Here is a 12,404-nt window from a genome sequence, read left to right as displayed (position 1 = left end):
AAATCACAACTTTTTAATAGCGTTTTTTTCGATAATTTCATCGTCAACCTTAGTATTTCTTTTTTGCAAAGTGATCTAGTATATTTTCTTTCGATAATATCAGATTTTCAGAACTGCCTATCATTTTTTTAAAAAGCGCCCAAGCCACCTTAACCTCAAACTAGTGCATATGCATAACATTTTTATTTAGCAGAATATCATTTTTTTATTATCCTTCGAAAAAAAAGAGTTCAGGGATGTCCGTTGTACCATGTTATATCATCTCCGAATTGTGTTCTTAAAATTAAAAATTTTTGTGCACAAAAGCCCGGGAGAATTGAACCCGATTTATCACACGGCGAAGTATCACATGCGCTTAAACTTCTCAGCCTAAACTGGGTGTATTATACCCGGACGACATTCTCGGCTCGCTATGTAGTTTTTCACACGTTAATTACAACCAAAGATATTGAGGTTTAGGCTGAGAGGGTTAACTTTTAGTTTCTCTAAAAATGCTTTTTTCTAGGGATCGTCAGGGTATGGTAAGCCTAATAAACTCTTTGTCTAATGGAGAAGCAATTCCTCTCGAAGAAGACAGCAACAGTCTCGAAACATTGGAGAAACCTACAATCGACACAGGACAAGACGAAGAAGAGGAAGTAGAAGAAGAAGAAGAAGAAGTTGAGGAGGAAGAAGAGGAAGAGGAAGAACAAGATCAACTCGATGCCGATTCCGAAGAACAAAAAGTTTCTGATGAGGAAAAATCAGAGGAGACTCCAGAAACTGATCTTGAAAAATCCCACAAAGTTGACACAAGTCCCGAAACTTCAAACGAACTTCCAGAAAAAGACGCCAGCTTGCTTCCAAAGAATAAAACAGTCATCCAGAATGGTGCGACAGAAGAATCTAAATCCGAAGCTATGTCCGAAAGTGAAAGTTTGAACGAGCCCGAGAATTTGAAAGAACCCTTGAGTAACTCCAAGCCCGAAGTTCAAATGTCCGAAATTAAAAATCCCGAGGAGACGACAAAGGCTATCGAGACTTCAGTGATCACGCCTCTAAAACTGAACAGACTGAAACAGTCGGAGGAGAGTGCCGTGAAACCCGTGGAAGAAACCACCGATTCCCTGATGAAGTCAATGGAAAAACTTTCCGGGAAAAGTATCTCGCCACCAATCCCGAAACTCCCAAAAGCCACAAAATCCCTCGAGAAGATAGCAGAGACCCTGGCAAAGTCGAACCAAGCGGCGGCCTTGACTCTTGAAGATCAGCCGCAAGATTTTTGCGCTCGATCCGAGATGCTGAGAAATCGAGGAGTCGACTTGACAAATCCCCCGCGAGTCTGGGAATCTGCCAACGATCACGACACACCCGTCGACTTCTCCGTGGATCTCTCGAGTCGCAAGGCTTCTTCGTGCAAGCCCACGGAGCCGTCGGGCAGTTATCGAAATCAGGACTTCCAGCACAAGGAGATGGACCTGAGCACGCGGAAGAACAAACCCGAGGTGGCGTATGACGCGCGGGCCGTAATGATGCGAAACCAAGCGATGGTGGCGGATCTGAGCAAGCGGCAAATGTCCTTTACGAACTACGACATGTCGTCGGCGGCTTATCACAGCGCGGGGAGAACGCCAGGCAAAGAGGAGCACCGATTGCCGAGTTATAGTATTGTGCCTGATCCGAGCAAACTCGCGGCGCTGCGAATGGGCGTCGGGATTAAACGCACCCTCGAGCCGGAAGTAGTGTCGCAGATCGAGCAGAAGCGACTGCGGGCGGATGTGATTCCAATCAGGTCGACGGAGAAGCGATCGGGAGGAGGAGGAGGGGGACTTAATCTCGAGTGGCGGGACGGAATTGGCGAGGCGATTGAAGATCCGCTGGTGATTGTCCAGGGCGAGGGTTCCGGAAGTGATTGCGATGCCGTGAATCCGATTGTCGAGGAGGCGATCGAGGAGGCGACTCTCTATTTCTACGGAGAAGGTTCCGGGCTCGAGTGCGACACGGGAAATCACGGTGACGAAACAGAGACTAATAAAGAGAGCAGCGAGAAGAGTGAGGAGTGTCCGGCTAATAATGTGAATAATAGCGAGATTGTGAGTGCGGGGAAGTTGAATAGTTTTAAAACCCCGGAGAGCTTTCAGCCCAAGTTTAAGCCGACTTTAGGCGTTCAGGTTATCGCGAAGAGTTCGTCGTCGCCGTTGAAGAGGTTATCGAGGTGGGATGTGGGCGGGCCGGGGCGTAATTCTACGGAAGTGGCCGGTGAAGACATATCAAAAGGTGGAGTGGAAGGTACTAGAGTTGGTAATGACCTTGAGTCGGAAAATTCGGGAAGTTACTCGCCGCCGCGATTCTTTTTTGGGCCCAATTGCGTCTCGTACTCGTCGAAAGAATCGAAAGATGAGTGCGATCGAGTCGGAGAGTTGAGTCTCGAGAACGAGACGAAAAATAATAATTTTGGCAAGGAGAGTGAGAGTAAAGAGGGTGTTTGTGAAACGTTGGTTCCTATTTCTTTAGGTAAAGAGGTGCTTGAAAATAGAGTTTTGGAAACTGAAGATTGCTCGCAAGATTTGCCAGTGGGAGTAGAGAGACCCGGAAATTTGGAAAATGAAATCACTGATGTTAAATCGAATGAAAATCGAGCGGAAAGAGAAGATGTAGATTTGGAAAGTGACTCGAAACCGGAAAGTGATTCGAAACCGGAAAGTGACTTGAAACCGGAAAGTGACTCGAAACCGGAAAGTATCGAAGATGATTCTCCCGTTAAAGAACCTAAAACCAGGGAATTTGAGTCAGAACCGCAGGAAGCGGAGGTTCAAAATGCCGATGAAGGTTCGAAAAGTGTTGGATGTGCAGATTCGGTAATTACAGACGATGTAAATTTAGATGAATCCAAACCCAGTCCGGAAAGTAGTAAAGGAGAAATTGAAACCCTGGAAGAAAATAGAAAAGAAATTGAGACATCAGAAAACCCGGATCAAGGGAATTTTGCTGCTCAGGATTTTACGGAAGATCGAGATTTTGAAGATCAAGATAGTAATTTGACCAAAGATGTGGAGAATACGATTGATTCCAATAATCCTTTATCCGAGAAAAGTACCGAAAGTCGGGACAGTTTAAAAGTAGAGGAAAATTTGGCAGAAACTGAACAGGATTTTTCGGAGGATGAATTTGGTGCCGAGATTCAAGCAGATGTTTTAAAAGCGGAAGAGGAATTGAATAGAGAAGATTTGGAGGATGAGGAAAAGACGAGGGCGGTAGAAATGGTTTTTGATAAAGAGGAAGAAAAGGTATTTGATAAAGAAGAAGAAGAAAAGGAATTTAATGAACAAGAAAAGGTATTTGATAAAAAAGAAGAAGAAGAAGAAAAGGAATTTGATGAAGAAGAAAAGGTATTTGATAAAAAAGAAGAAGAAAAGGAATTTGATAAAGAAGAAGCAATGTTAGAACAAGAGGAAGCCAAAGTAGAAGAAGATGAAACTGAAAGAGAAGAAGCGAAAACCGAAGAAGCGGAAGTTAGGGATGAAGAAAATTTGGAGGAAACAGAATTTGGTAAAGAAGCGGAAGTTAGAAATGAATCAAATTCGGAGGAAACTGAACTTCATAAAGAAGATTCGGAACTTGCTAGGAATGAACCCAATTTGGAGGAAACTGAACTTCATAAAGAAGATTCGGAACTTGCTAGGAATGAACCAGATTTGGAGGAAACTCAACTTCATAAAGAAGATTCGGAACTTGCTAGGAATGAACCAGATTTGGAGGAAACTGAACTTCATAAAGAAGATTCGGAACTTGCTAGGAATGAACCAAATTTAGAGGAAACGGAATTTAGTGAAGGAGAACCGGAAGATGATAAAGATAAAACAAATGTGGAGGAAACTGAATTTTCTAAAGAAGAATCGGAAGTTAGAGCTGACAAAATTGTAGAGGAGTCTGAATTTGATCAAGAAGAACCGGAAGTTGTTAGAAATGAAACTAATGTCCAGGAAACTGAATTTGGCCAAGAAAAATCGGAAGTTAGAGCTGAAACAATTGTAGAGGAACCTCAATTTGATCAAAAAGAACCGGAAGTTGTTAGAAATGAAACTAATGTGGAGAAAACTGAATTTTCTAAAGAAGAATCGGATGTTTTTAGATCTGAAACAATTGTGGAGGAACCTGAATTTGATCAAGAAGAACCGGAAGTTGTTAGGGATGAAACTAGTGTCCAAGAAACTGAATTTGGTCAAGAAAAATCGGAAGTAGGACATGAAAAAATTGTAGAGGAATCTGAATTTGATAAAGAAGAACCGGAAGTTGTAAAAGATGAAGAAACTGTGGAAGAAACTGAATTTGCTAAAGAAGAATCGGATGTTTCTGATTCTGAAACAATTGTGGAGGAACCTAAATTTGATGAAGAAGCGGAAGTTGCAAAAGATAAAGAAACTGCGGAGGAAACTGAATTTGCTAAAGATGAATCGGAAGTTTTTAGAGCTGAAACAATTGTCGAGGAACCTGAATTTAATAAAGAAGAATCGGAAGTTATAAATGAACCAAGTGTGGAGGAAACTGAATTTACTGAAAAATCGGAAGCTCTCAGAAATGAACCGAATATCGAAGAAACCGAATTGGCTAAAGAATCTAATTTGGAAGAAAGAAACCTGCCGGAAATGGACCTTGAAGACAACTTGGCCGAAACAAATCTAGCTGAGAATGAAGCAAATCAAGAGGAAGGTATGGAAGCAAGTTCGGAAGTTTTGTCACAAAATACGTGTGAAGAATTGAGCCAGGAAGTGGACAATGTCAGTTATGTTGGCACATCAACCGAAGAAGCTTTGCTGGAAAGTGAAAAGCAGCGCTCAGAACTTGACGTTGAAGATATGGCAGAATCGGAAAGCGCAGATTTGGAAATTGACTTCAAAGAAAGTTTAAATCCCCAATTGTCTTTGTCAGAATCTGAGAAACAAGAAGCAATGCAGCAATCAAACCCAATTCAGGTGGAAAATTCTGGACATTCAAAAATTTTGGATGCAGCTGAAATCTTGGAAAATACTGAATCTCCCGAAGAGAGAGAAGTTTCTTCGGGAAATTTGGAAGATGTAGATATGGGAGCCGAGACTGAAGGAGAAAATAAGGTTGAATCTTTGCCAGGTCTTCCAGAGAATTCGGGAGAATTGAATCAAGAAAATTTGGAATCTCAACCGACAGTTGAAAGTAAAACACTCGCTGAAAATGACGAGAGTAATGAGATTGAGAGTGATGACGAGTTTCATGATAACTTGGAAGGTTGCGAAGCTCAGGATGAGAAAGAAAATTCAGAAGATGATGATAATTTGGAAGATCGAGATGATTTAGAAGAGCAAAAGAAAGTTGAGGTTGAAATAAGTAAGGAATCGGCTACTGAGGGTCAGGAAGAGTTGTGCAATGACGTAGAGGATTTATCTAAATCTGAAGAAATTACTACCAAAGATGTTCCTGATGTCTCGAAATCGAGTCTTACTAAAGAAAAGGATTGCGTGGATGACACAATTATTGAACCAACTGAGAGTGTTTTAGTTGAGGACGAAAAACTTGAAGATCAAGAAGAAATTGAGACTGGAAAGGAAATTGAAACTGAAAAGCGAATTGAAAGTGAACCAGAAACTGAACAAGAAATTGAAGATCTCCAGGAAATTAAGGATAACAGTAACATCGAAGAATCAAATGAGAATTTTGGTCAAGAAAAAAGTCTTCCTGAACTTGAAAACCAGGCTTTCATCGAATCGGACAAAGATTTTTGCAACAGAGTCGAGAATATTTCCGAAACGACGGATAAAATAATTGAAGAATCTACAGCAGAAGAGGTAGAAATGGATTCCAAAGTTGAAGATCCGATTTTGGAGACTAATGTAGAAATTGATGCTGCAGCTCAAGAAAATTTGAAATCCGAAAATGTCGAAAAGATTTCCGAGAAAGTAAAATTGATCGTCTCGGAGAGTATTGAACTGGCTGACGATTCCGAGGATCAAGAGGCATTCATCGAATCTGGAAAAGTAGATGATCTTTGCAGTCAAATTGACGATACAATTTCTCAAAAGACTGAAGAGGAAAATCCTTCCAATGAAATTGTAAATAGCGAGCCGGCCAAAATTGACGAAGCTTCACTTCCGCCTGAAGAACAAGAGGAAAAAGAGGTTTTACCTATTGGAAAAGTAAACGAGGATTCGAAAATTGATGATAAAGAAATGCAAGATGTTGGAGAAACTGCAGATATTTCAAAAACTGAGCAAGTTCCGGAAACTGAGGTTGAAAGTATCTCGAGATCTAAAGTTTCTGAAATTGAAGAGGTTCCGGAAGTTGAAAAAAGTCTAGATTCAGTACCTGTAGAAGAAAACGATAAATCGGATAGTCTGCAAAATGAACTCCAAGAACAGAAGACAAAGGAATCAGAAAACCCGGAAGAATCGCTTCAAAATACAAATTACAATCAAGAAATACAAAAATCTCCAAACCGAAAGTCTTATACTTTACATGACGATGATGGCCGCGAAGATTCAAACCCGATTGTTCGTCCTTCGAAAAGAAGAAAGGAAAGCGTTGACGAGCCGACGGAGGAAATACGTCCAAAAGAAGTGCCTAGTCTTCCGAAATTGCCGAATTCGATCACTGTCTTCCACAAAGATAAAACTCTCAGTGAAAAAGATTCCAACTCCCTCGTCGACGATTTGACTTTTGAGAAATCGAAAGGATTGAACGAGAATGTAAAAGAAACTGTCTGCATAAAGGCAATCACGTCCGAAGTGACTTTGGAGAGGGTTGTGCATAAAAAGGAGTCGAGAAGGGAAGTGATCAAAAGGGCTGGAGTCGTTTTAGACTCGGATAGTCCACCTGCCAAACTGAAGCCTCCGAGTGATGAGAAAAAACGAGATAATGAAGAGAGGGTGAATCTGTTGGAGAAGGAATCAGAAAAAAGCGAAGGTATTGTTGTGGGAAATCTCAGGGTTGCTGAAGAATCTAAGGTAGCCAAGAATGCTACTTCCGTTTTCGACGATTTAAAATCCACCGAGAAGAAAAATGAGACGAAAGAGCAAACAGATGCCAACACAATTACACTTGAATCTGATGACTCGATGCCCTTTGATTCCGAGTGTACTTTCAATCCTCCGGAAGATGCGGATCCTCTCTCTCATGCAGAACCTGCGAAACCTGATGAATCTTCTAAAGCGAAAGCTGATGAACCTTCGGAAGCTAAAACTGATAAACCTCCGGAAACGATTCCTGAAGAGAAACCCGCGCCCGTTCATCGAATGAGCATCCGCGTAAAGTCCTTCACCGAGCTCACAGGTAGAAAACCAGACAGTCCAAAGCCAGAAAGTCCAAAACCAGAGAGTCCGCCGCCAAGAATTTCTCGAAAGCGGCGCAAGGAGATGGAGGCAGCCGTGGAGGTGAAGAAACCCGTGGAGGAGGAGGTTCAAGAGGGCAAGCGAATGCGACTCCGGGGACGGAGAATTCCTGATCTTCAGTTGAGAAAGTCCGTGGAAGAGAGTCGAGTGATAGCGATCAGTTCCGAGGATGAGGCGGGAAAGAGCACTCCCGTGATTGTCATTCCCGAAGAGATCAAAGAGAGCGACGACGATGTTGTGATTGAGAACGAGGTGGTTTCGAGAAAGCCGCGAGGAAGGCCTCGTGGGAGAAAATTGCGAGGCGGATTGCGCGGGCGTTACACTTCGAAAATTCTCGATTCTCAGGAAGTTGTCGAGCCTGAATCCGAGGAACCGGAACCGGAGATCATAGAAGAGAAAGTTGCCGAGCCGCCTCTCGGGCGAAGAACGCGGAATTTGAGATTGCAGGGGAAACCTCCGGAAAAGCCGCAACCGGAAAAGCCAAAGGAGAAAGTGCCACCGGGCAAGTCTCATAAGAAAAAAGTGCAGCCGGAAGTGGAAAAGTCGCAGGAACGAAGGACCCGGAATTTGAGATCGCAAGAAAAGTCGCAGAAGGAAGAAAAGCCTCGGAAAGAAGAGGAAGGAGCGAGAAAATCAAAGAAGCAAGAAAAGTCTCAGACTGCGGAGCCAGAGGTGGTGGAAATTTCCGGAAGTATGGATTCGAAGAAGAAGTCGCAGAAGGAGGACAAGTCGCAGAAGGAGGACAAGTCGCAGAAGGAGGAAAAGTCGCAGAAGGAGGACAAGTCGCAGAAGGAGGACAAGCCGGAGAAGGAGGACAAATCGCAGAGGGAAGAGCCAGAGGTGGTGGAAATATCCGAGTCAGCTGAAAGTACAGATTCGAAGAAGAAGAAGAGAAAGAAGAATCGAATGGTGCTGGGATTAATGATCGGTCGAGATATTGTTGATTCAGTGGATGAGATGCCAGTGAGACAGTCGCGTAGGATAGCGCAGCTGAAAATTAAGGAAGAGGCGGACAAGAGGAGAAACGAGGAAGACGATCAGCCTTACAAGGGTTCGAAGAAATCGGAGGATTCGCCGGACAAGAAGAAGCGGAAGAAGAAGCAGCAGGAGAGTGAGGAGGAGCCGGTGATTATCAAGGAGGTGGAGAAGGAGCCGAAGAAGAAGCACAAGAAGAAGAGGAAGAGGGGGAGAAAGGATAAGAGGTTCAATGAATCGAGGCCCTGGGAGAGTTCGACTGACTCGAGTAGTGATGAGCACGAAGTGGAGGAGGAGGAGGAAGAGGAGGAGGAGAGCGATGGAACCGTGGCATTGAAGAGCGATCATGAATTCTCACCGGAGAGTGACTTGGAGAAGGATGACGAGGCTGAGCCGATGAGGCGGGCAAGAACCGCCAGAAAATCACCTGGTGATGATGTTGAAGAGGAGGCGGATGATGAGTATGCTTGTCAAAAGTGTGGAAAGGCTGATCATCCGGAATGGATTTTGCTCTGTGATGGCTGTGACAAGGGCTGGCACTGCTCCTGTCTCAGGCCCGCTTTGATGATAATCCCCGAAGGCGATTGGTTCTGTCCACCCTGTCAGCACACCTCCCTCGTGACGAAGCTCCAGGTGCGACTCAAGGAGTTTGACACGCAATCGCGAAAGTACGAGAACGAGGTGCTGCGCAAGAAGCGTCTCGCGTTTGTTGACATCAGTCGGGAGAATCTGCTGAAGAAGAGTGGTGAGACGACCAAGAGGTCGGAATCGGAGGAATTGTCCTCGTCGAGTTCGGGATCCAGCTCGGGTAATTCGAGCAGTGAGGAGAGCGAGCCGGTCTATCAGTTGCGGGAGCGAAGGTGCGCAAATACGTATAAATTCAACGAGTACGATGATATGATTAATGCGGCGATTCAGGAGGAAGTTGATGCAGTTCAAGGTGCGGGTAATCAAGGGAGAGGGAAGGATATCGCGACTATTGTGAATGCGGAGAAGGAGGAGGCTGAGGCCGAGGCCCTGAAGAAGCGGATGCAGGATGAGAATGAGAAATCGGACAAGTCGGGTAAGGAGAGTGATGAGGAGTATCGGGAGGAGAAGGGCGAAGATGGGGAGGATGATGATAGGGAGGAGGAGGAGGAGGATGAGGAAAAGAAGAAAAAAGTTGCTGTGAGGAAACAGCTGACGAGGAAGAAGCACAGGAAGTTGAATAGTCTTGATGTGAGCAGTGAGGATGATCCTTTCAGCGATGAGGATTTTCAGGGATCCGAGTCGGACGATGATGACGATATGGATGATAGAAATAGTTCCTCGGACGAGTCTTATTCTTCGACGAGGAGGAGAGGTAAAAGAGGCGAGAAGTTGGCGGTGAGGAGGTCGACTAGGGCGAGGACAACACGTTACGATGAAGAATTCAGTAAGTTTTTTTTTTGTTTTTTTTTTTATCCTCATTTTTAGCGGTTGACGAATTTTTTCTATAGGTATTTTTTGTTGTTGTGTGTTTAGTTAATGACAACAGTGATGACAGCGATCGTCCGAAGAGAAAGAAAAATAGGGGATGGGACAATGATTCGGAAAGTGTGGACAGTGATAATTCTTGGAGGCAAAGGAAGAAGAGGTATGTAGAAATAGAAATATATTTGTTATAATTTTGTATATAAAAACAAAATTATTATATTGAATGCAGGGTGAGCCGCTGAACCGGGAAACAAGGAAATCAGATAAATGACAGTAAATTTATTTTTTAACCGGGGGAAAAAAAATTTGATTCTGGATTTTAATTTTCAAGCGTAAATTTTTTATTTAAAGAATTTAAAAATACTATTTTAAAGATTAAGAAAAATGAAAGTTAGTGACGTTTGAAATGGACAATTTTGGATTTTTAAACTATTTAAAATAAAAATAATTTTATTTTTAATTTAGGAAGTGTTCAGTTTATATCAAAAATTTAATTGTACAATTTTTAATTTTGCTATTTTTAAATTATTTTTAAAGCTAGCTTAGCTAGCTTAATATGAATTGCAAAAAATTAATATATTCATTAAAAATTTGGTTTTAAATGTAAGTAGTATTTCAATCGAATACTATTAATTTTTATTGAATGATTTGCCTAAACCTTTAGGCAGACAATTTTTATAATAATTTAATTATTAAATTTGAAGTTGCAGATTGTGGGCCAACTGTTTTATATCATTATTTTCATACATTTCGTACAAAAGTTTTTTGTCCGAAATTAAAAATTTAAATGGAAAATTAACTTTATTTTTAAAAGCAAATTTGCAGTATTCTAGTCAATTTTCATTAAACTATTAAAAACCAAATTTCATTGTTTATTTGAACCTTTATTTTTTATTTTATAAACTATCAAAATTTGTATTTATTTATCGCAGGTTTCACAGACTTTACTATCTATATTCGCCTCTTCTCCTTTTCTCGTTTTTCTATTTAAATGAGAACTGAATTAATAAGAACCCAACAAAAAAAAAACTATTTTTTGTTCAGCTAATTTTTTTCATAGTATGCTATTATATTTTTGATTTATAATAGAACACATTTTTCGTTTTGAAATCATTATTTTTTTGTTTTAGTTAAAAAACTCAACTACTTGGTTAAAAGTTAAACTCTTTTGTTAAAAATTAATTTGTTTGTTTGTTTGGAAATTCATAAATTTAATTTAAAATTCATCAGTTTGGTTGAAAATTAATTTCTGTGGCTGAGAATTTATTTGTTTCCGTATTAAAATTGGATTTTTTGTTGTTAAAAGTGATCCTTTTTCTATGAAAGTTTATCCGCTTGATTAAAAATTATTGCTTTCGGTTAAAAATGCAAGTATTCCAGTCAAATATTTATCATTTTAGTTGCATATTCGTCTTTTAGGTTTGAAATACAATTTTTTGGTTGAAAGTTAAACTCTTGTTAATAAGTAATTTTTAAAATTAATTTCTTTGGTTGAAAAATGAGCTGTTTGTGTAAAAACTTTTATTTTATTTTTGTATTTTTGCAAATTATTATTTTTTTAACTGTAAATGTAACTCTTATTCCATAATTTTAGTTAAAACTTCATCTCTTCGGTTCAAAATTCATTGTTTAATTAAAAATTTAATTCTTCAAATTTTTTATTACAAAATTACACTTTTAGTTGAAAATTTGTATTTTTTGGCAGAAATTAGTCTTGTTTGAAAATTAAACTTTTTGGTAAAAGATGAAATTCATCAGTTTGTTTAAAAATATAACTATTTTTCTAAAAGTTATTATTATTGTTGTTGCAAGTTAGTTGTTTGAAAAGTAATTATTTCAAATGAAAATTTAACTTATTCCAATAAAAAATTCCACAGTTGTAGTTGAAAATTCATCTGTCTGTTTAAACATTAATTTTTTCAACTTGAAATTTTATTATTTAAGTTTTGATTGACAATTTATATTTTTTATAAAGATTAATTTTTTTATTTGAAAATTCTACTGTTTCAGTTCAATATTCATTGTTTTAGCTGAAAATTCGTATGTTTGGTTTAAAATTAATTAATTTTTTTAAAAACAAAATTCAACTATTTGGTAGAAAATTGGTCTTTTTCAATTAAAAATTCAACTAATTTGTTAAAAATTCATGTATCTTGTTGAAAAATTGTATTTTTTGGTAGAATATTAATCCTTTTATTTGAAAAGTAATTTTCCTGTTTAAAAATACATTTTTTTGTTGCTGAAAATTATTCAAGTGTCCCACTGGTTTCAAAATAATATTTTTTAGTTTAAAATTCACGTATTGTGTTGCAAATTTAACTTTTTTGTTCAAAAATAATATTTTGGTCGAAAATTTATCTTTTTTATTAAAAATTTGACTTGTGTTTTTGGTTGAAAGTTGCACTTTTTTAGTTTAAAATTAAACTAATTTGTTAAAAGTGGGATTATTTTGTTAAAAATTAATTTTGCTCTTGAAGATTTATCTCTGGTTGAAAATTTAGCTATTTTGTTGCAAATTTGTTTTTTTTTCTCGATGAAAATTAACTATTTTAACCATGTTTCCATGGTTTCGTTTCAAAATTAATCTCTTTTGGCCAATATTTAATCTTTTTTTGGTTGTGGATTTTACAATTTTGT

At 39.4% G+C, this 12,404-nt stretch overlaps 1 protein-coding gene across 2 annotated transcripts in view; it reads left to right on the top strand.

Moving 5' to 3' along the window:
* LOC117182308 (microtubule-associated protein futsch) overlaps positions 1-12,404 on the top strand; it is a 58,852-nt gene that overhangs the window by 27,960 nt on the left and 18,488 nt on the right. For both annotated transcript variants that reach the window (XM_033375457.1, XM_033375456.1), the window contains exons 4-5: positions 506-9,726; positions 9,816-9,927. In XM_033375457.1, coding sequence (XP_033231348.1) covers positions 506-9,726; positions 9,816-9,927 — 9,333 coding nt within the window. The remainder of the gene's footprint in view (positions 1-505; positions 9,727-9,815; positions 9,928-12,404) is intronic.

Source organism: Belonocnema kinseyi, chromosome 10 (genome assembly GCF_010883055.1).
Source record: "Belonocnema kinseyi isolate 2016_QV_RU_SX_M_011 chromosome 10, B_treatae_v1, whole genome shotgun sequence".
Taxonomy (NCBI): Eukaryota; Metazoa; Arthropoda; class Insecta; order Hymenoptera; family Cynipidae; genus Belonocnema; species Belonocnema kinseyi.
The sequence above is the reverse complement of the archived record's forward strand: the minus strand, read 5'-3'. Positions and strand labels throughout refer to the sequence as shown.